This window comes from Balaenoptera musculus, chromosome 20 (assembly GCF_009873245.2).
Source record: "Balaenoptera musculus isolate JJ_BM4_2016_0621 chromosome 20, mBalMus1.pri.v3, whole genome shotgun sequence".
Classification (NCBI taxonomy): Eukaryota; Metazoa; Chordata; class Mammalia; order Artiodactyla; family Balaenopteridae; genus Balaenoptera; species Balaenoptera musculus.
The window spans coordinates 19,154,679-19,176,304 of record NC_045804.1 but is presented as its reverse complement, the minus strand read 5'-3'; the positions used below and the strand labels follow the sequence as shown (position 1 = coordinate 19,176,304).

Below are 21,626 nucleotides of genomic sequence, written 5' to 3'. Positions count from 1 at the left end.
TATTTATTTATTTATGGCTGTGTTGGGTCTTCGTTTCTGTGTGAGGGCTTTCTCCAGTTGCGGCAAGCGGGGGCCACTCTTCATTGCAGTGCGCGGGCCTCTCACTATCGCCGCCTCTCTTGTTGTAGAGCACAGGCTCCAGACGCGCAGGCTCAGTAATTGTGGCTCTCGGGTCTAGTTGCTCCGCGGCATGTGGGATCCTCCCAGACCAGGGCTCGAACCCGTGTCCCCTGCATTAGCAGGCAGACTCTCAACCACTGTGCCACCAGGGAAGCCCCTAACCATGCTTTTATTATGTCTACTGCCTTTTACTTAGGAACTCCCATAACACTTTTTTTCCCCTTAATCTCGTGTCCGAGTCTACATTATAGGCCTGAGTCTTGCATTATAGTTGTGCATTTGTTTTATCTACATCTGTAAAGTATAAGCTCCTTGAAGACAGGAATTATAACCTATTCATATCTGTAGCCTTGTCAACATTTAGTAAATGTTTGATGAAATAAAGGAATTTGGGAGCCAATATGCTTTCCACAGAATCACATTTATAATGTGAACAGAAAGGGAAAATAGGATTTGGTACAGAAGCTTACAGGCTTCCTCTCAGGAAAGCATCTTTCTCAAATTGAGTTATGCCAGTAGTTTCAGACTCAGTATTTCTCATCACTATATGTTAATATTTCTTGGTCTTAACTAGCAATAGCAGCCTACCGAATATTCTGAGATATACCAAAGGAGAGAGAATTTCAATCCAAAGGAACTTGAGTGCATTTTAACTCAGGTGAAAGAAATAGTCAAGAAAATGATGTCTAATGGAAAGGCACATGAACCTTGGGCATCTTTCTAAACCTCAAGAGTTTTCACATATATCTTTCTTGGGTGTATGTGAAAGCAATATTGTCTATCACTAAGGGATTGGGTGAAGCTGAAATAGGAGTCTTACTTAATACATGTTTATAAAAATCCTTTAAAGTTGACTGCATAGTTAAAATTCTTCTTATCTCCTAGAAGGTTCGGTGCTTTTGCATGACTACGATTTAACCAAACCTCATGAAACAGAAAATGTGGATGGTACGGAAGGCCCAGCCAATCAAGATGAAGACATAGGAGGTGAGCCGTAGTGTATAGACCAGAAACTAAAGATATCGTTCAGGCTCAACATGGAGAAGAAATCAGGAAATCTCCAAGGAAAACTTGCATTTGTGGGTTGAGTTCGAAGGAAATCAGTTTTGTTCACTTTACAAATATTTACATTTAATAATTTGCTACAGGATGTCAGCAAATTTTGAGAATTTAAGGTGCTTATTCAGTGTTCAAGTTATACTTCTTTTTTTAAATTTTTTAAAATTAATTTTTATTGGAGTATAGTTAATTTACAATGTTGTGTTAGTTTCTGCTGTACAGCAAAGTGAATCAGTTATACATATACATATATCCACTCTTTTTTAGATTCTTTTCCCATATAGGTCATTACAGATTACTGAGTAGAGTTCCCTGTGCTATACAGTAGCCTCTTATTATCTATTTTATATATAGTAGTGTGTATATGTCAATCCCAATCTCCCAGTTTATCCCTCCCCCTCCTTCCCCCTTGGTAACCATAAGTTTGTTTTCTACATTTGTGACTCTATTTCTGTTTTTGTAAATAAGTTCATTTGTACCATTCTTTTTTAGGTTCCACATATAAGTGATATCATATGATATTTGTTTTTCTCTGTCTGACTTACTTCACTCAGTATGACAATCCCTAGGCCCATCCATGTTGCTGCAAATGGCATTATTTCATTCTTTTTTATGGCTAATATTCCATTGTATATACATACCACATCTTTTTTTTTTTCATCTTTATTGGAGTATAATTGCTCTACAATGCTGTGTTAGTTTCCGCTGCACAACAAAGTGAATCAGCTATTTGTACACATATATCCCCATATCCCCTCCCTCTTGAGCCTCCCTCCCACCCTCCCTATCCCACCCCTCTAGGTCATCACAAAGCGCTGAGCTGATCACCCTGTGCTGTGCAGCACCTTCCTACCAGCCATCCATTTTACATTTGGTAGTGCATACACGTCAATGCCACTCTCCCACTTTGTCCCAGCTTCCTCTTCCCCCACTGTGTCCTCAAGTCCATTCTCTATGTCTGCATCTCCATTCCTGCCCTACCACTAGGTTCATCAGTACCTTTTTTTTAGATTCCACATACATTCGTCAGCATATGGTATTTTTCTCTTTCTGACTTACTTCACTCTGTATGACAGACTCTAGGTCCATCCACCTCATTACAAATAACTCAATTTTGTTCTTTTATGGATGAGTAATATTCCACTGTATATATGTGCCACATCTTCTTTATCCATTCATCTGTTGATGGACATTTAGGTCGTTTCCATGTCCTGGCTACTGTAAATAATGCTGCAATGAACATTGGGGTGCATGTATCTTTTCAAATTATGATTTTCTCTTTATATATGTCCAGGAGTGGGGTTGCTGGATCATATGGTAGCTCTATTTTTAGTTTTTTAAGGAACCACCATACTGTTCTCCATAGTGACTGTACCAATTAACATTCCCACCAACAGTGTAGGAGGGTTCCCTTTTCTCCACACCCTCTCCAGCATTTATTGTTTGTAGACTTTTTCATGATGGCCATTCTGACCAGTGTGAGGTGGTACCTCATCATAATTTTGATTTGCGTTTCTCTAATAATTAGTGATGTTGAGCATCTTTTCATGTGCTTTTTGACCATCTTTATGTCTTCTTTGGTGAAATGTCTATTTCAATCTTCTGCCCATTTTTTGATTGGGTTGTTTGTCTTTTTGGTATTGAGCTGCATGAGCTGTTTGTATATTTTGGAGATTAATCTCTTGTAGGTTGCTTCATTTGCAAATATTTTATCCCATTCTGTGGGTTGTCTTTTTGTATTTCATTTTTAAAATAATATGTTTATTTTACTCTTTTCCATTATAAAAGTAATACATGTTCATGATAGAAAGTTTGTATGGGATATTTTCCACCAGTTCTCCAATTCTCCGGACACCAACTGGGCATCCAGTAATTCAATTCAATTCAATTCTTATGCTAACTTCTAGAATTAGTGCAGAACCCACAGGTTAAGGTCTCAGTCCCACAAGACTGCCCTCACTTCAGACACCACTTAAAAGTACCAGGTCCCCAGGTTACCTGCACTTCTGTCCAACTTGACTCCAAATTCAGGATTTCCCACAACCACCCCCACCCTCAGGTTTGATAATTTGTTAGAATGACTCACAGAACTTAGGAAAGCACTTTACATACTATTACTGGTTTATCATAAAGGACACAACTCAGGAACAGACAATGGAAGAGGTGCATTGGGCAAGCTATGGGATGGGAGGGTGCAGAGCTTCCATGCCCTTTCTGGGCACACCACCTTCTAAGCAGCTTGATGTCTTCACCAGACACTCTCTGAATCTTACAGTTCAAGAGTTTTTATAGAGCTCAATCTCCAGGCCCTTTCCTGGAGGTTGGTGCGTGAAAGTTCCAACCCTCTAATCACTTGGTCTTTCTGGTGACCAACCCATTCTGAGGCTATCTAGGGGCTGCACCTTAAGTCACCTCAGCATAAACTCAGGTGTGATTAAAAGGGGCTTGTTATGAATAGCAAAAGACACTCTTATGACTCAGGAAATTTCAAGGGTTTTAGGAACTTCGTACCAGGAACCTGGGACAAAGACCAAATGTAGTCTTTGACCATGAATCTCTTACAGCAAATGCATCACAGAAGTCAAAACATACTGGCACATTACTAGAGTCACACTCAGTCATTAATTAGTCCAGTCCATCATCATAGCATATGAAAATGTCTTCTAGGGTGAGACCGCTCAGATTTGCAGGCTTCCATTTGATCTTGTCAGGTTCCAAATGCAGTAGTGGTCTCAGCAATACATGGCTTCATCTTTTCAAGCATCTGGTATAACTAAGCTAAAACACAATATTATTCCCTTGCTCTGAGTCTCTATTGAGATTGTAATATAATATTGGATTTCCTTCATTGCATAGCCCATTGATTCATTCCTTTGCCCTCAACTACTATTCCTCCTTCTCTCCATTTATTTATACTTAAACTTTTCCACCTTTAGAAGGAACTTTAGATTCAGCTACTGTGATGTTCTAGATTTCAGGCAACAATACTAGTCTAGTAAGTGCCTCCCCTTGAGTTCACTTCTATTCATATAAGGTAGAGTTACTTAGGTACAGAACTAGTGGGCTATTTTTACCACCAGGCAGTGGCTACTTTCAGTGTTAACCTTGATTTTGCCAAATGGAATGAAGACACAACCTGCCTTATCAGGCCTTTAGGAATTCTGACATAAAGGTTTAAAACTATAGTTACAGTTTCTTGCTTAGGAATCATCCCTGTTTCTGGCACTTGTAGTTGCATCCCTGGTCCTGTGACTACAGGGCATCAGATAGGAAAGAGAAAGTTGAGGTATGTGGAGAAGAAAAAAAAAGTATAGTTATCATACCAGTGTCCTCTCTCCTTGGAAAGAATCATATAGTCATACCATCATCTTCCTCCCATGGAAGAAATTGCATAGTCATACTAGGAGCCTCTCCCCACCGTCTCTTCCCCAGATCCACCAGAAAAACAGAGGAGTCTATCTAGTGGGGACAACACTGCCTTAGCTCCTCTTATGTTGAGTGTGAACACACACTCTTCTTTTAAAATTAATTAATTAATTTATTTTTGGCTGCGTTGGGTCTTCGTTGCTATGTGCGGGCTTTCTCTAGTTGCGTTGCTGTGCGTGGGCTTCTCATTGCGGTGGCTTCTCCTGTTGTGGAGCACCGACTCTAGGCGTGCGGGCTCAGTAGTTGTGGCGCACGGGCTTAGTTGCTCCGTGGCATGTGGGATCTTCCCAGACCAGGGCTCGAACCTGTGTCCCCTGCGTTGGCATGCAGATTCTTAACCACTGTGCCACCAGGGAAGTCCCTGAACACACACTCTTTTTTTTTTTTTTTTTTTTTTTTTTTTTTTTAAATTGTTAAGACTTTATTTTCTAGAGCAGTTTTAGGTTCACAGCAAAATTTCAGGGAAGATACAGAGATTTCCCATAAGCCCCTTGCCCCCACATATGCATAGCCTTCCCCCATTATCACCATACCCCACCAGAGTGGTACTTTTGACATACCTACATTGACACATGACAATCACCCAAAGTCCATAGTTTACCTTAGGTGAACACACACTCTTGAAGACATATAAACCAACCTTTCGTGCCTACATCTCCCCCTGTTTTAAACAACCAATGTTTCAACTGCCTGTTCCAATTCTCTATGAAACTATTATTCTGAGGAGAATATCTCTCTGCCTACTCATTATTTGATATTATGAGCTGTAAAGTGTGTTCCTTGCTCTGAATAAATGTGATTTGGTGGTCCAAATGGGTGCAATATCTTATGTTCCGGTTCTTTTATAGTACTTGGACCATTTGCATCTACCACCAGGTAAGCAAAGCCCAGTCCAGAGTCAACGCCTATTCTATCAAAACCCATTTGTAGCCCACTGGGGCTACTGACATTGGTTCAGTGTAATCCACTTCCAGCTGTGTGTGGGGTCTTCCCCCTGAGGAATCTCCCCCATAGCCATCTGCAGCCTCTGTTTTTCTTGTTGGCATACTGAACAGTTCTTGTTGGCATTTTGAGCCTCAGAGGGTACAAAAGGAATATGTCCAGATTCAGCCCTCTGCACTGCTTTGGTCCCCAAATGTCTACTTATTTCATGGACCCAAGTGGCCGCCTCAAGCTAATACCTCCATAATATCCATGGATGATTGGTCATCATCCAATCCTGGAAGGGGTTTCTTCCGTTAGGCATCAACCTGTCCTACTTTAATGTACCCGTCCAATTCCCATAGTGATTTCCATAGGGCTATGGTCCATATGGACCTCCCTTTAATAGACCAGACTTCCATAGCCCTCTGCTTATCGGTATGGCCAGACCATTGGCCATCACTCATGAGTCAGGTAAAAACCAAAACATAGAGGCTTTCATTGTTGTTCGATTCTTCCATCCCTGTTAGGTAAACAGCATGTAATTCATCCCACCAAACTGATTTGTTTTTACCTTCTTCAATCAGAGTGGTAGTCTTCCAAACAGGATATTGGCCATTTACCTTGGTGGTTGGTAAATCACCTTTACCTTGGAACTGCCATCCATAAACCAAGCAGCGTTTTGTTGGTCAGTCAAGAGCTGTTTATAGGGTACTGTCCAAGTGACGATAGAATCCGGCAGCTCCTTACACAGTTCAAAAGTCAGTCCTAGGAGAAAAGAGCCTCCCTGCTTGTGAGTATCTCCTGCTTACATTCCCCTTGTAGCACAATCCTGTATAAACCATTTGCATTTCATTATGGAACTCTTCTGGGCATTGCCCTCCCCATTAGAGCATTTTTCTGACATCTCCTAAGACGTCATGGGTGTTTCAGATATTAAGATTATTTTTTGTCCTGCAATCATAGGGGCAGTTTCAATTAATGTCTGATATCAGCCTACTAATTGCCTCTCAAATAGAAATTCTCTATTCCATCCTCCCCATAGTTGTCACTGGGAAGCTCTCCCAGGCTTTTGCCTTAAGCCCCAATCTATGTTCTACATAGAGCTATCGCACAGAATTTGTCCGCACCAGCACTCCAGCTTCTCTTCTACACTGTGTGGACTTGGGCAATCTTATCCATCCTCATTCAGCATGTCCAATTAATATCGCTTGAAGGATAGATTTACAGGCCTCCTGTTTTACAAAGTAGTTCCCCAGTCAGACACAATATCCATACCCATAATACATTCAGGTAAAAGAGGTACAACCACTTCGGACATACCAATTTTCCTCCAAACTTTCACCTTAATCAACCAACCCTTATATTCCTTTTTTAAAAATTGAAGTATAGTTGATTTACAATGTTCTATTAGTTTCTGGTGTACAGCAAATTGATTCAGTTATACATATATATACATATTCTTTTTAATGTTATTTTCCGTTTTGATTTATTACAAAATGGATATTGAATATAGTTCCCTGTGCCATACGGTAGGACTTTGTTGTTTATCTATTTTATATATAGTAGCTTGTATCTGCTAATCCCAAATTCCTAATTTATCCCTCCCCCACCCCCTTTCCCCTTTGGTAACTGTAAGTTTGTTTTCTATATCTGTGAATCTGTTTCCATTTCGTAAATAAGTTCATTTGTGTCATATTTTAGCTTCCACATATAAGTGATATCATATGTATTTGTCTTTCTCTGTCTGACTTACTTCACTTAGTATGACAATCTGTAGGCCCATCCATGTTGCTGCAAATGGCATTATTTCATTCTATTTTGTGGCTGAGTAGTATTCCATTGTGTATATATACCACATCTTCTTTGTCCATTCATCTGTCCATGGACATTTAGGTTGCTTCCATGTCTTGGCTATTGTAAATAGTGCTGCTATGAACATTGGGGTGTATGTATCTTTTCGAATTATAGTTTTGTCTGGATACATGCCCAGGGGTGGGATTGCCGGATCATATGGGAACTCTATTTTTAGTTTTTTGAGGAACCTCCATACTGTTTTCCATAGTGACTGCACCAATTTACATTCCCACCAACAGTGTTGGAGGGTTCCTTTTTCTCCACACCCTCTCCAGCATTTGTTATTTGTAGACTTTTTATGATGGCCATTCTGACCAGTGTGAGGTGGTACCTCACTGTAATTTTGATTTGCATTTCTCTAATAATTATCTATGTTGAGCATCTTTTCATGTGCCTGTTGGCATTTCATGTGCCTGTAGGGGCACATTTCATGTGCCTGTATGTCTTTTTTGGAGAAATGTTTATTTAGGTCTTTGGCCCATTTTTTTTTTTATTGCAACCCTTATATTCCTAACTGTAACCTCCATAGGACTTCATCAACAGGTTTTGGTTTTACAGTATTAGGTAAGAGAGATGTTCCCCAGTTGGACATAATATCCATTCTCATAAAACATTCAGGTAAAGGAGACACAATTTCTCCATGTAAAGCTTGTTTAAAACATCCCAGTTTTCATCCAAACTACCACCTTAATCCTATCAACCCTTACATTTCTATATTCTCTCAATCTAATCGGAGCCCCCTTTAGGGCTTCACTAACATGTTCTGGTAGCACAGTGCATGAGGTACCCATGTCAGGGAGTTCCAGAAACTTTTCTTCTCCACCCCCCCTGACTATTTTATCTCTTCATGTGCAAAAGAATTTGGGTCCCTAGTGAGAGGTTGAGCCAGGGGACCCTGGCTCTTTTGTTATGACAAAGATTAACCTGCCCGTTGCCCTAGGTGATTTCAGGTCAGATTTCTCATTGCTATCTTTGCCTTCTAGTTTTTACACTGGAGTGAATTGAGTGGACTTGTTCAGGGCCCTTTAAAGTAGAGGAACTAGCAGGGGGTCCTTTTGGTCCACCCAACTTTCTATAGTGCTATATTAAGACCGTTGTTTCAACTCTATCAATGTCCATTTTATTTATCCCATTTCTTGATAACTATCTAAAGATTTTCATCCTGCTGAAATGAGTCCCTTAACTCTCCCCTCTCTTTTTCTTCTTTATTTTGGCCCTATCAATGTTTCCTTTATTCATTTTACTTCTTGATAACCATTTACAATTTTCTACCTTGATGGGACAAATCCCTTGACTCTCCCTTCTGCCTCTCCTCATTTTCTTGTTAATTAACCTAATGTTTTTATTAGCATCTGAAAGACACAAGAGAGGAAGCTGAGACAGCAGATTCAATAAGGCTTCTCAGACTGTTGCTTGATCTGGAAGCAGTAATATTAAATGGGATGCCCATGCAAAAGAGGTCCCCTGTTCTGTGTTTTCTTAGATTCTGTATTTGTCTTTTTGGCATCTATTCATCACAGGGCCAGTTTTATTAACTATATTTTCTTATTTTCTGTATATTTGATGCTTTGATGTTCGGGGACCTTACAGACCCAGGGAAAGACTGCCCTTCCCAGGGATAGCTAGTTCTTAGAGACAGCAAAGGACTTGGCCAGGAGCATGCTTTTCATATATAAACCAACCAATCCAGAGTCCATACCCCCCAACCATCTCCTTATCTAAATCTCATGAACTGAACTAATATTTCCCCTGTCTGAAATCAATCCAGGGCCAAGTAGCAGACAACTAGAGACCACTCCTGTGTCCCAAAGCCTGCTGGAATTATTCAAACCAGGCAGTCCTAAACTGTTTATCCTGCCTGCCTTGCCTTTTCTCGGAAACTCCAGTGAAGGCTCTAGCCTAGGATTTTCCTTCCTCTTTTCTGCATCCTGACTGACACTGGTGCTTCCCCCTGTGGCCCTGTGTGGTATGTGGTGACCCCCTCTATGGACCCTATGAGTATAATAAACTTCTTCCTTCCAGACCTTGTTCCCATTTCCTCCTGTGGCTGCACCAACTTTACCATACTATTTACAACATGTACATGCGTAGAACACCCCCTTAATCCACAGCATTTACCAAGACCTGGGTAATAGGCATATTTAGTGAGTGACTATCTTGGTTATCACAAAGTCAGTCCCATATGGCTTACATATGAAACATATCAGCTGCTTCATCTGGGTTGTTCTACTTGGCACTTATATAGGGAGTTGGACAGTCCTCTTTCTCAGGGTAGACAGACCTTACAGTGGCTTTTATCCAGTCAACCAGGCTGACCATTCCCTCAGGAAAAACGTGCTGTGTTTGTGGATCATGTATAATCATCTGCCATTGTTCCGTAGTGAGCTGTGGGTCCTGGATCAACCCAGACATGCTCTTCCACTCTGCAGCATTCAAAACTAAAGACAATGCCCCTAAGTTAGTCACTCTCACAATCCATTTTAGTAAAGGTTCTTCAGGAAGCTGATGATACTGATTCACAAAATAAGACAACTCCTTCACACCCTACCCCCTGGTTTCAGTAGTTTCTTGGTTTTGCCTTCCCGCCACATGAACTACCTTCTTGGTGACCAGAAGTCTTAGAGGTACTCTCTACTGTTCCCACATAATTTTTCCTTTTGGGGGAATCTTTGAGCCTAGTATCTGAAGCACAAACCAACTGAAATCTGAGCTTGGTTTATCATCAAGGTCTGACCCAGAACTCTCTTTTCATTTCATTTTGGCTTTGCAGATAACAGTAACCAAGGAATTGTACATTTTGCTTTTCTCTTATTAGTTTGCATTTCTACACATATCCAGTGAGTCAACTTCCCAAGAGTTGGATCCACCTCTGAATACCCTTGGTAATTTTACTTTTAGTAACTGATCACAGCACAACTGCTGCTCCATAACACGGGTGACCATGTAGCCAGGAATCAGAGGTTCTTCATCCCCTGCTTTTTCTTCCTTTTTCTTCCCAAACCATATGTTTCCATGAGCCAGGACTATTCTAGCAAATCCCACCCATGACACCTATTGTGGGATGTTTCCAACACCAACAACTGATTCTTCAGACACCAATTCACCATCAATTCAATTCTGCTACTAACTTCTAGAGTTAGCGCAGAACCCACAGGTTAAGGGCTCAGTCCCACAGGACTGTCCTCACTTCAGACACCACTTGAAAGTACCAGGTCCCCAGGTTTCCTGCACTTCTGTCCAACTTGACTACAAATTCAGGTTTTCACACAACCCCCACTCAGGTTTGATAATTTGTTAGAATGACTCATAGAACTTAGGAAAGCACTTTACATACTATTACTGGTTTATCATAAAGGACACAACTCAGGAACAGCCAAATGGAAGAGGTGCATAGGGCAAGCTATGGGGTGGGAGGGTGCAGAGCTTCCATGTCCTCTCTGGGCATACCATCTTCTCAGCAGCTTGGTGTCTTCACCAGAAGCTCTCTGAATCTTACAGTTCAAGAGTTTTTATAGAGCTCAATCTCTAGTCCCTTTCCTGGAGGTTGGTGGGTGGGGCTGAAAGTTCCAACCCTCTAATCACTTGGTCTTTCTGGTGACCAACCCATCCTGAGGCTTTCTAGGGGCTGCACCCTAAGTCACCTCAGTAGCATAAACTCAGGTGTGATTGAAAGGGGCTTGTTATGAATAGCAGAAGACACTCTTACAACTCAGTAAATTTCAAGGGTTTTAGGAACTCTGTGTAAGGAATTGGGGACAAAGACTAAATACATTTTTGTGTTTTACCACAGCTTGGAAAGTTCATAGGAGTAGAAAGAAAAAAGAAAAACCCACTTCTATCCTACCACCCAAATATAGTCTGTATTAGCATTATGGAATACTTCCAGGCTTTTTTTGGAATTTTGAGCACTATATTTATATTAGCATTGCAAACATTTTATACTAATATTTATGTTGCTAAATCTTATCACTATTGCTTTGTGAATATCACTCAAATCTCATCTTAATGTCATTTCTTCAGAGAGACTTTCCTTGACAACCCAGTTATTTTAATGCAGTAGGCTATTTTAATTCTCTGCATGGCACTTTGCAATGGATAATTTTGGAGTTTTATTTGTTTATTGTGTCTCTCCCTCCACCCTTCATGAGCCAGGATCTTGAGTTTTCTTTTTCTCTCTAGGTATTTGCAACACCTAGAATAGTACTTGGCCCATAGTAGGTGTGCAGTAGATATTTGTTTCGTTAAAAAAAAATACACACACACACACACACACATTTTTTTCCTTAAAGGAAGAAAAGAAGAAGACAAAAATTGTTTCTCCAGGTCTTCTTCTTTTGTCTTAGATTCTTAAGGACCAAGAAATGGAGTTCTATGTCTAAAACTTCTGAGACTCAAATCACAGCTTCAACTAATATTCCAGCTCTGCCTGGCTATACATTAATTTGTACCAGTTCTCAACCACAGAGACTGAAAAATGCTGCCTGGCACAGGATGTGGTCATTTGTGCTGAGGAAAGGCATATGGTGTTCTACCAGCTTCGTGAAACTTTTTGAAAGTGACATCCATGGAGTCACACTCAGAAAGAGGCAAATGATAACTGTGCCTTTGGCTGGCATTCTTCCGAGTTAGGGTTTCTGAGTTCTGCTAGGAAACATCATGAAGTTTAGGTTTGAAATGATGATCCCTATACAACTTTTGGTCTGGGAATTTATAATTTATGTTAGAATTTGTTCTGAGTTCAGAAGTAGCCTATGAGTTTTATGTTTTCAGCTAGTCGGGGGGAAAAAACAGATGAAATACTCAAGTATAAACAACAAACCAAATAATTCCATTCAACAATAGGAATTTGGAACAAATATTATTAAAAGCCATGTGGTACAGCACTTCTCTAGGAATCCATACAATAGATTCCTGGCCTCTGTGTTTTGACCCTGCTCCAGAAGTGCTTCCAAGGATCATCTTCAACTGCTGTGACGCCTATGCCGTTTCTATCACCTTACCTCCAACTACGTGTCAGTGGATTAATGGGATACCTGTGTATTTTTCTCAGTTGTTAGGGGTCTGGGAGTGTCATGTAGTTCCTGGTAGAGACTAGACGATACAATCAATCATTCTAAATAATTTGGAAAAGAGAAGAAACAGTTCTTTCTGCTAAGCCTGACTTAGAAAAAAATGAATAGGCTAACTTTAGCATTGAAAAATTAATTCATCATTTCATGATTAAGCTCCAAACTGATTACTGTACTGTAATGTAATATAATGTAATGCTGACACTTAATCTGGGTCATGTATCTGGGGAAAGGTTGTTACCAGGCCTCTGCTTTTTCAAAAGATATAATATGATCAGTATATACAAATTATATATGCTAAATTATAAAATAACAGAACTGAAAAGTAGCATTACCTGGTAAAAGTTATATAATAATGTATCTTAATATGTATTAAGGCACTTCTGCCATATTCAGCATAGGGAAACATTAAGACTAGAATTAGGATTATACTTTTAAAGGTAGTTAGGGAAATTTAGCTATAATATAATAATGATTATAAATAACTTTAAAGTATGCTTTAGAGGATCTTAGTCTGTTTAAATTTAGTGGAAGTATTTTTTAATGTCCTCTAAAACGTTTTAGAAACTAAGACCGGTCATGGAATGTTTTAAATTCAGAATAATTGCTGTCATGTTTAATTTACATATTTAAACATATCATGTGCATCTTTCTAATTTTCCAACTCTTAGAAAATTACCTTATAGAAAAATTAGAAACACTTTATTTTTCTCTAGTGGAAAGGCAGACTAAATTTTTAGAGGGAAAAATCTTTACCCAACTAGAATTGTTGTTTGAGAAGCAAAATAAAATATTTGGAAAAAAAACTTTTTAAAGGTATAAACATTTAAGTTAAATTTACTTGTTTCCCATAAGATAAAAAGATATTTTTGGAATTCCCTGGTGGCGCAGTGGTTAAGAATCCGCCTGCCAATGCAGGGGACACGGGTTCGAGCCCTGGTCCAGGAAGATCCCACGTGCCACAGAGCAACTAAGTCCGTGTGCCGCAGTTACTGAGCCTGAGCTCTAGAGCCCGTGAGCCACAACTACTGAGCCCGCGTGTTGCAACTACTGAAGCCCGTGTGCCTGGAGCCCATGCTCCACAACAAGAGAAGCCACCGCAATGAGAAGCCCACGCACCGCAACGAAGAGTAGCCCCTGCTCGCTGCAACTAGAGAAAGCCCGCGTGCAGCAACGAAGACCCAGTGCAGCCATAAATAAATAATTAATTTTTTTTAAAAAAAGATATTTTTATCTTTTTTTTAAACAATATATTCCTAGGAACCTAGTGCAGGAGTTGGTAAATTTTTTTGCAAAGCACCAGGTAGTAAATATCTTGGACTTTGTGGACAATACGATCTCTGTTGCAGCTTCTCAACTCTGCTGTTGTAGTGTAAAGCAGCTGTAGCAGATACAGAAATTAATGCACATGGCATTCAATAACTTTATTTATAAAGACTGGCATTAGGGGCTTCCCTGGTGGCGCAGTGGTTGAGAATCTGCCTGCCAATCCAGGGGACACGGGTTCGAGCCCTGGTCTGGGAAGATCCCACATACCGCGGAGCAACTAGGCCCGTGAGCCACAACTACTGAGCCTGCGCGTCTGGAGCCTGTGCTCCGCAACAAGAGAGGCCGCGATAGTGAGAGGCCCGCGCACTGCGATGAAGAGTGGCCCCCAGTTGCTGCAACTAGAGAAAACCCTCACACAGAAACGAAGACCCAACACAGCCATAAATAAATAAATAAATAAATAAATAAAAATTAAAACAGCCTTACTGAGGTTTAAAAAAAAACCAAAAAACTGGCATTAGTGATAGAATGCAGGGGTGGTTAAATGGTTGTTAACTGTAAAATTCTTTCAACTTCTCTGTATTTCTGAAAATTTCATAATAAAATCTTGAGGGGGGTGAAAAAACCAGAAAAAAAAAAAAAACTGGCAGTAAGTGGGTCAGATTTGGCCTGCAAACCGTAGTTTGCCGACTCTTGGCCTAGTGTATACATTTATTGTGTGATGATGTAAGAAAGCTTTTGGACCTTGAAAGGAACAAGGTTCATGTAAGCATATCAAAAGGGCATCAATGGGGAGTCTAACACTATTTTTTTTTTTAAGATTTATTTATTTTATTTATTTTTGGCTGCATTGGGTCTTAGTTGCGGCACGCGGGCTCTTCATTGCGGCGCATGGGCTTCACTCTAGTTGGGACGGGTGGGCTCCAGAGCATGCGGGCTCTGTATTTTGTGGCACACAGGCTCTCTAGTTGAGGTATGCCAGCTCAGTAGTTGTGGCGCACGGGCTTAGTTGCCCCGCGGCATGTGGGATCTTAGTTCCCTGACCAGGGACTGAACCCACATCCCCTGCATTGGAAGGTGGATTCTTTAAACTGGACCACTGGGGAAGTCCCTAACACTGTTATTTTTAAAATTAGAAAAATATACATCACTAACAGCTCTGTTTATCATACACATATACTGTGGGTATATCTCTGCGCCACTATAACTTATATAAATTAATTGGTCACAAATAAAACCATATGTGGATTCAGTGTTGTGTTTACCACTTAGTTGGTTCCTCCCTTCTTCCTGAAAATTTAAACCTAGTAGACTGATGCACTGGAGATATTTAAATCAACTCCAGTTTGTTTCCTCCATGAGGACTGCTTGCACTGTCCCAGCTCCCCCAAGTGTGGTCTTAGAGCTGAGTTTTTGGAGTGTGTTTAATTAATAGTTATTTAAGCCTAATTATACTCTATCCACCTGGAATTGTTTGTGCATGACAAACTTTCATTCCATTACATTACAAACTTTTTGAAAAAAAGAGCCCTAGTAGCCCACGTTTACATCTTTCTAAAAATACCTACCTAAGAAGTGATATAACCCATCTAGATTTTTGAAGAGGTTGAGAGTTGTTTTTCCAGCCTGGTCATTGACTCCTATGAACAATTATTATTTCTCTTCTTAGTAACGACCAACTCCAACTGTTGTCAGACTGGTCTTGAGCAGTAGGAAATAACCCAGGGTTCCCCAAGTCTTTATGTTTGTTTAGCATTGAGTGAGTGCTGGGAGTATCATAGGCACTTCACTGAATACAGAGGATATTGAGACTTTCCTGTGGGATGTAAAATGTCACTGAGATACTGTAATGTCAAAACCAGGTGTTAAAGCAATTATAATGTATCATGAGAGAGAATATCTTTATGGCTTGTATCTGGCCTGTGTTCACAGAGGAACAGAATAAAATAAAGCCTCTGGAGATCAGGGTTAGAGGTAAGATGTGTTTTAACAGTAGTGTACCCAGGGATATAACTAGGTAGAGATGACACACCAGATGGTGGAATATCATCCCACCGGGGCCCTGTGAAAAAGAAATGCAGTTAAAGGCAGAATGACTGAGGTCGAAACTCACAGCTTTTTGTTTCAGTCCTTCTTCCTCTGAAATTGGATCCCCATCTTTGCCATTTCCCACTTAGAATAAGGAAGGAAAGATTCTGTCATTTGTATGTATGTTTTGAGTTTTTGATTCGCCATGAATATGCTGATGGCATTTCTTTTCTTCTTTGAATAATTAGGGAATATGAATTTGGCTATCAACACCCTGCATTTAACATGATACTGGCTTCCATTTTTCAGCATTCCTAACAACCAACCACCATCTTTTTCTACTTACACTGGCAGTTTTTTCTGGAGCTGCTACTGGGCAAAAAGTACACAATATATCTCAATATCCATCAGCTTCAGCTGTTTACCCTGCTTAAGTTGCACATTTACCGTTTGTATTAGTTTTCTAGGGCTTCTATAACAAATTACCACAAACCGGGTGACTTAAGCAGCAGAAATGTATTCTCTCACAGTTTGGGAGCGTAGAAGTCCCAAATCAAGGTGTCAGCACCACCATGCTCCCTCTAAAAGGCTCTAGAAAAAGAATCCTCCTTTGCCTCTTTCTAGCTTCTGGTGACCCCCAGCAATCCTGGGTGTTCCTTGGCTTGTAACAGCACAACTCTAATCTCTGCCTCTGTCAACACATGGCCTTCTTCCCTGAGTATATCTCTGTATGTCTTCTCCTCTTCTTATAAGAGCACTAGTCATTGGGTTAAAGGCCCACCCTCATCCAGTGTGACCTCCTCTTAACTAATTACATCTACAATGACCTGATTTCCAAATAAAGTCACATTCTGAAGTTCCTGACAGACGTGAACTTTGGGGATACATTCAGCCCACTACACCCTTCATCTTCAAAATCTTTACAATCGAATATCAGATATACCTGATTCTCACTGTGAAATAGATTTCTTTTTAATTAATTGTACAGTGGTGATCAATTAGTGTATTTATTTAATTATTCCTTTGTGTAAGAGTTAGGATTGTGACTGATTCCATGAAAAAAGTTGAATCTGATAATTTTTTGAAAGGAAGGCCTTAAATTTTCTCTATGCTGATACCTTGTGTGATGCTTAGGTCAAAGATAAGAACTTTAATTAGAAAGTTTGCTGAAAAAATAATTCTCCCCCCCTCAGGAGCTAGAGCTCCCATCCCCAGTAGTTTTCCATGTCAGGGTCTCAATATCTTTTGAGGTGTACAACTTTTTTGCACTCATGAGAAATACAAACTATTTTGATGCTTCTGAAAGTGGGGGGGGAAAAACCAAGCCACATTTGTGGTTTATGGATGCTAATTACTGCTACATTTAGATATGTGAAGGAGGGTCTATGTCTGGAGGGAGCTGGGAGAGACTGTCAGCCTCGCCTAGGCGCTCACTGAGGTTCCAGCGGTACTGCTCAACACACGCAAATACATGCTTCAAAAGGAAGTGCCGTTTTTTATCAAAATATTACATCTCTCAAGCCCAGATCAAGACCTGTCGCTCATGGGATGCAGGGGTTATCTTACAAAATCAGCAGTGCTTTGCTGCAGAAGTTCACTCACAGGGGATTTCTGTAAGTGCTCACAATGGGCAGAGAGGCTTCACGGCTCATACTGTGTCAAACGGGTAAGTTCTGTTGGTGATGAAACCCAGACACCTCTCCTTGACTTTTTTTTTTTTAAACAAAAAACACCCGGATTCTTTTTTTTTTTTTTTTTTTTTAAACCAAGCTAAGTGGCACAGTGAACTAAAAGGAACTTACAGGAAGATATTTGGTATCTGCGAAAAAGGAATGTAGAGTTGTAATAGTTGACAGAAAAATAGGTCTGCCTACTGTCCTTAGTGGGTCCTCCAAGATTCTTTCCCTTTCCTTTGACTTTCTTTTAACCGTGGAGCAATAGTACTGGTGCCTCCTTGGGGTGGAAGCAAGATGAATGAAATTTAAAAAAATGTAGATTCCAGTCCAGTTGGTTAGCAGTACGTGTGAAACACCCATTTGTGCCCGCTAACTCTCATAGTATCTACTCTTGCCAAGTGAGTTCGGCCACTCAAACTAAGTTTGGCACCCAGTATGGTGAACCGGGCCATTGTGTACCCTGGTACAGTTTGGTAACCACGTGAATGCACCCTGCTGAAGGGTAAGTTAGGAGTCCCAGTGGTGTGCCAGAGTCAGCTCATAACCACTTGTTAAATTTTCAGTGAGCTGGCTGACTTCACATTGATGGCTTGAAACGGGCCGTGGTATTTATACCACTGACATCAGCAAATGCTACGAAGAAGCCCTTCCCCGCCTCTGAGTGGGTTTTTAAGCATTTACCAGCATACCACTGGACTGAAGACTGAATGAAATCCTGTTCTGGCTCACTAGGTCACCATTTTTCATGATTCGGCAGAGGGTTTTTTTTTTTTGGTAATTTGCACAAAGGAGAATAGTGTTGGAGAAGAGTAGGTGAGATATCTCCACAACATAGTAGGCACGATCCAGAAATTTTATCCTTAAGGTATGGGGGTCACATTATTACAAAGTTAATGAAATATAGGAGGTTTTTGGTAGCTACTGTTACAAAAAGCACAAAGCAACAACAGTGAAATTTAGACTAGACACAACTGACCGCACATTAAACTTTAAAAGTCTCAAATAATCATGAGGCAGTTACTTCCTACCTAATCCCATAACATAAGAATTTTAGCTTGCTCCTATCAGAGAAGGGAAGAAGAGTGAACAGCTGGAGGCAGTCACCAATCCTGTTATATTCAAATTGATATCAATACATATTGCATTGCGGTGAAGTCTTACTCTACTTCATTGATCCCAAAGAGTTGATGACATGGCAAGGACAGTCTTTTTTAGTCTCATTCTTCTCTTATGCTGAAGTTTGGGGTATACGGTAAATGCTAAATATTTACCCATTTTTCTTTCTGCCTTTGCATCCAACCATCCATTTATCCATTCATCCCCTGCACTGTTCCCAAGTGCTCACTAAATAATTGTCAATTGATTAAGTAAAGTGAAAAAGAACATGTGAGTACATTTTGGCCTTGAGGTCTTCTTTAGCAGTGTTCTTCAAACTGGGATAAGGGGAGACTTTCCAAGGATTACATGGATGTGGATAATTTTAAGAGAATCAATCTCCAGGTCTTCACCTTCATTATGTTCTCTTTCCTGAAGCAGGTCTCCCCTATAAGGCTGTTGTCTTTGATGTTCTTCTTTCCCACCTCCCCTTTCACAGTGATCCTTTTCCACTTTGTAAAAGAAAGGGACCTCTCTCACCCATCCCAAATTTTACTTCTTTGGCCTAAAGTGTAAATATTTCCAGGATGCCAAATAAAGGGTCAATTAGATAATTCCTCTTATCAAAGTTTCATAAATGCGTGCCCCCCTCCATCCATCTCATTTAGAGGTGCATTCCCAGCACGTTTTACTTTTTATATTTAATAATTATTGATCAAGATCGATAGCATACATATATTGTTTTCATCAATTGTATGCTAATAATTGTAATGATAACTCAATCCCAAAGAATTTTTAACACATAGCACTTCATAAAAATATTTTTATTTTTATTTATAGTTGTTTTTCTTGTAGAGACATATGATAGGATGAGCAATAGAGGACTCAAGCATAAAAGACTAGCACATAAAGGTAAAATTCTATGGGAAAAGAGAAATGGAAATAGAAGTTCAAGGAGAAATTTTCTCATTTTTTAAAGCTTATTTATGTATTTTTAAATTTATGAGGGAGTAAATCAAATCACTATCATTTATATTCCATATGCACCCATTTGAAAGGGTGCAATAACAGTTTTAACCATCATTATTTACAATGAACAAAAATGTGTTTTTGTTTTAAAAACTTTTAACTTATGATAAGAAATTATAGATGTCAACTTAATATCCACTTAATGTCCACTATATACAAGGGAGAAATATAATTTTTCAAAATTCTTTTGAGAGTACTCGAGGAAAAAATTTGAAGACCAGCCACTGTCATGTAAAGTGTATAAAATGTAACATAAGGAGCCTTCAATTTAAGCCTGAACCTATTTAATGGCCTAATACAAACTTGATACTTCAAGGTTTGAGAAACCTCTCAAAACTATGTGAAATTTTGTTTTTACCATTATGTGTACGTTTTTCTACGTACAGTATAGTTCTCCAAGAGGTAGGTCTACAACCCAGAAAAGATGAAAAAGCCCTGACCAAAGTGTATAAGGTCTTAAGGCTTCTTGACTTTGCTGTTTTTGTTATAGTTTATTTGTAATGGTCTCTATGCTTTTAACATAAACAATTTTGGTTCATTTCTGTATGTGTATAAAATAACATATACTAATTATGAAAAATCATGAAACAGGCACAATCCCCCTTACTTCATCACCAACCTGAACCCTATCCTAGGCAACCTTTTAATTGTATTCCTTGTTGATTCAAAAGCCTTTCCTTTTTCTTAATTTTGATAGGGAATGTTGGAAGTGCTTCATCCATAGAAAAATGCTGGGTGGCAATTTGGAAAACAGTTTTTAAAAGAATAGACATCATCTGCCCCTGACAATTCTATGTGGTTTCTTCCAGCATTTGATACCCAGCAGTCTAGCAAATAGGTTGACATAGTATTCAGGCTTAGAATTAGGAAAATTACATTTGAAAGTGACTGACAACGCAGTAGTTTTAAAACTTTGGATTTTAAAGTGTCACACACAGAGCAGATGAATGAAGATGTCAGAGCCAGGCCTAAAGGAGGACTCTGGTAATCCAGCCCTTGGTGTATAACCTTCAAACACCAATAAACAAGATTATCTGGATTTAACATGTGACCTTTCTCATTCTGACTGGTAGGTCCAGATGTTTTCTCATTCAGCTGCCTGGTTGAAATCTGCTTTTTAACCGACTGCATTTGGATCTAGATTCGAGGTTGCAGAAATGACAGTCTTGAAAACTATATTCTTCAGTGAGTGATGCTGTCTAAACAGTAACATATGGAAACCCATGTTTTAATAATTAAAAATAATTTGCAACCTTACCTTTAATAGATTTGTTAATTATGTCAACTGAATAAGTAAAAATGGGATCGCAGTAGATAGTTCACTATATTAGTCAGTCTGGTGGCATTAAGAACGTTGACAGGATTTGTTAGAACCAGCCTTTTCTGCACCTGCGTCTGCAGAAGCAGAAATCCCAGCCATGCCTTTGTTACCCTTTGTTACTCCTCAAAGAAGTTCATAGCAGCCCTAGAGAAAATAGGAAAGGCTCTTTATTAGCTTCTCTTAAGTCACTCTAGGCTTCTGGCCATACTTCTCACCCACTTTAATGTACCTTTATTACCTTTTTTCATTGCTTGGAGCCCAGAACTATTTCTGGCGTTTTTGCATGAACTCTTACTCACCATTAACTTGATTTTCCTGTTCTAGTCCTTCAGGTTATACTAGTTCTCTCTCTTAGACTATATAGAAAAGATAACTCTTTATTTTCTTCTTTTCTTATGGGAGAACTAAACTCTCCCATTCTTGAGTGAACCCTCAGAGAGCTTCCCCATGTGCTTTGTACCACTGCTAACTTGTAGGTCAGGGACAGTGCTCATTAATTAAGTAATAGTCATAGCCTAGTAAAGTACACTAAACCATTAACAGAATAGAAAGTGAGACATAAAAACACATAAAAAGACATAAACGCACAAAATGTGACAAAGAACAAATACAATTAGAAAATCTGGATCTTTGTGGATTTTAGTACAATTTAGAAAGAGAACAAAAATCAGTAGTTACTTAGGTATTCTCAGAAGTGGATAATAAAATAATTAAGTACTATAGGAGATGTCCTATGAGGCCAACTCTTACATTGAT

General features: G+C 39.6%; 1 protein-coding gene across 1 annotated transcript in view; it reads left to right on the top strand.

Moving 5' to 3' along the window:
• The window catches only part of IKZF3 (IKAROS family zinc finger 3), an 81,134-nt gene that overhangs the window by 21,775 nt on the left and 37,733 nt on the right, over window positions 1–21,626 (top strand). Inside the window, exon 3 of the mRNA XM_036837045.1 lies at window positions 1,006–1,107. Within this exon, the coding sequence (XP_036692940.1) occupies window positions 1,006–1,107 (102 nt within the window). The remainder of the gene's footprint in view (window positions 1–1,005; window positions 1,108–21,626) is intronic.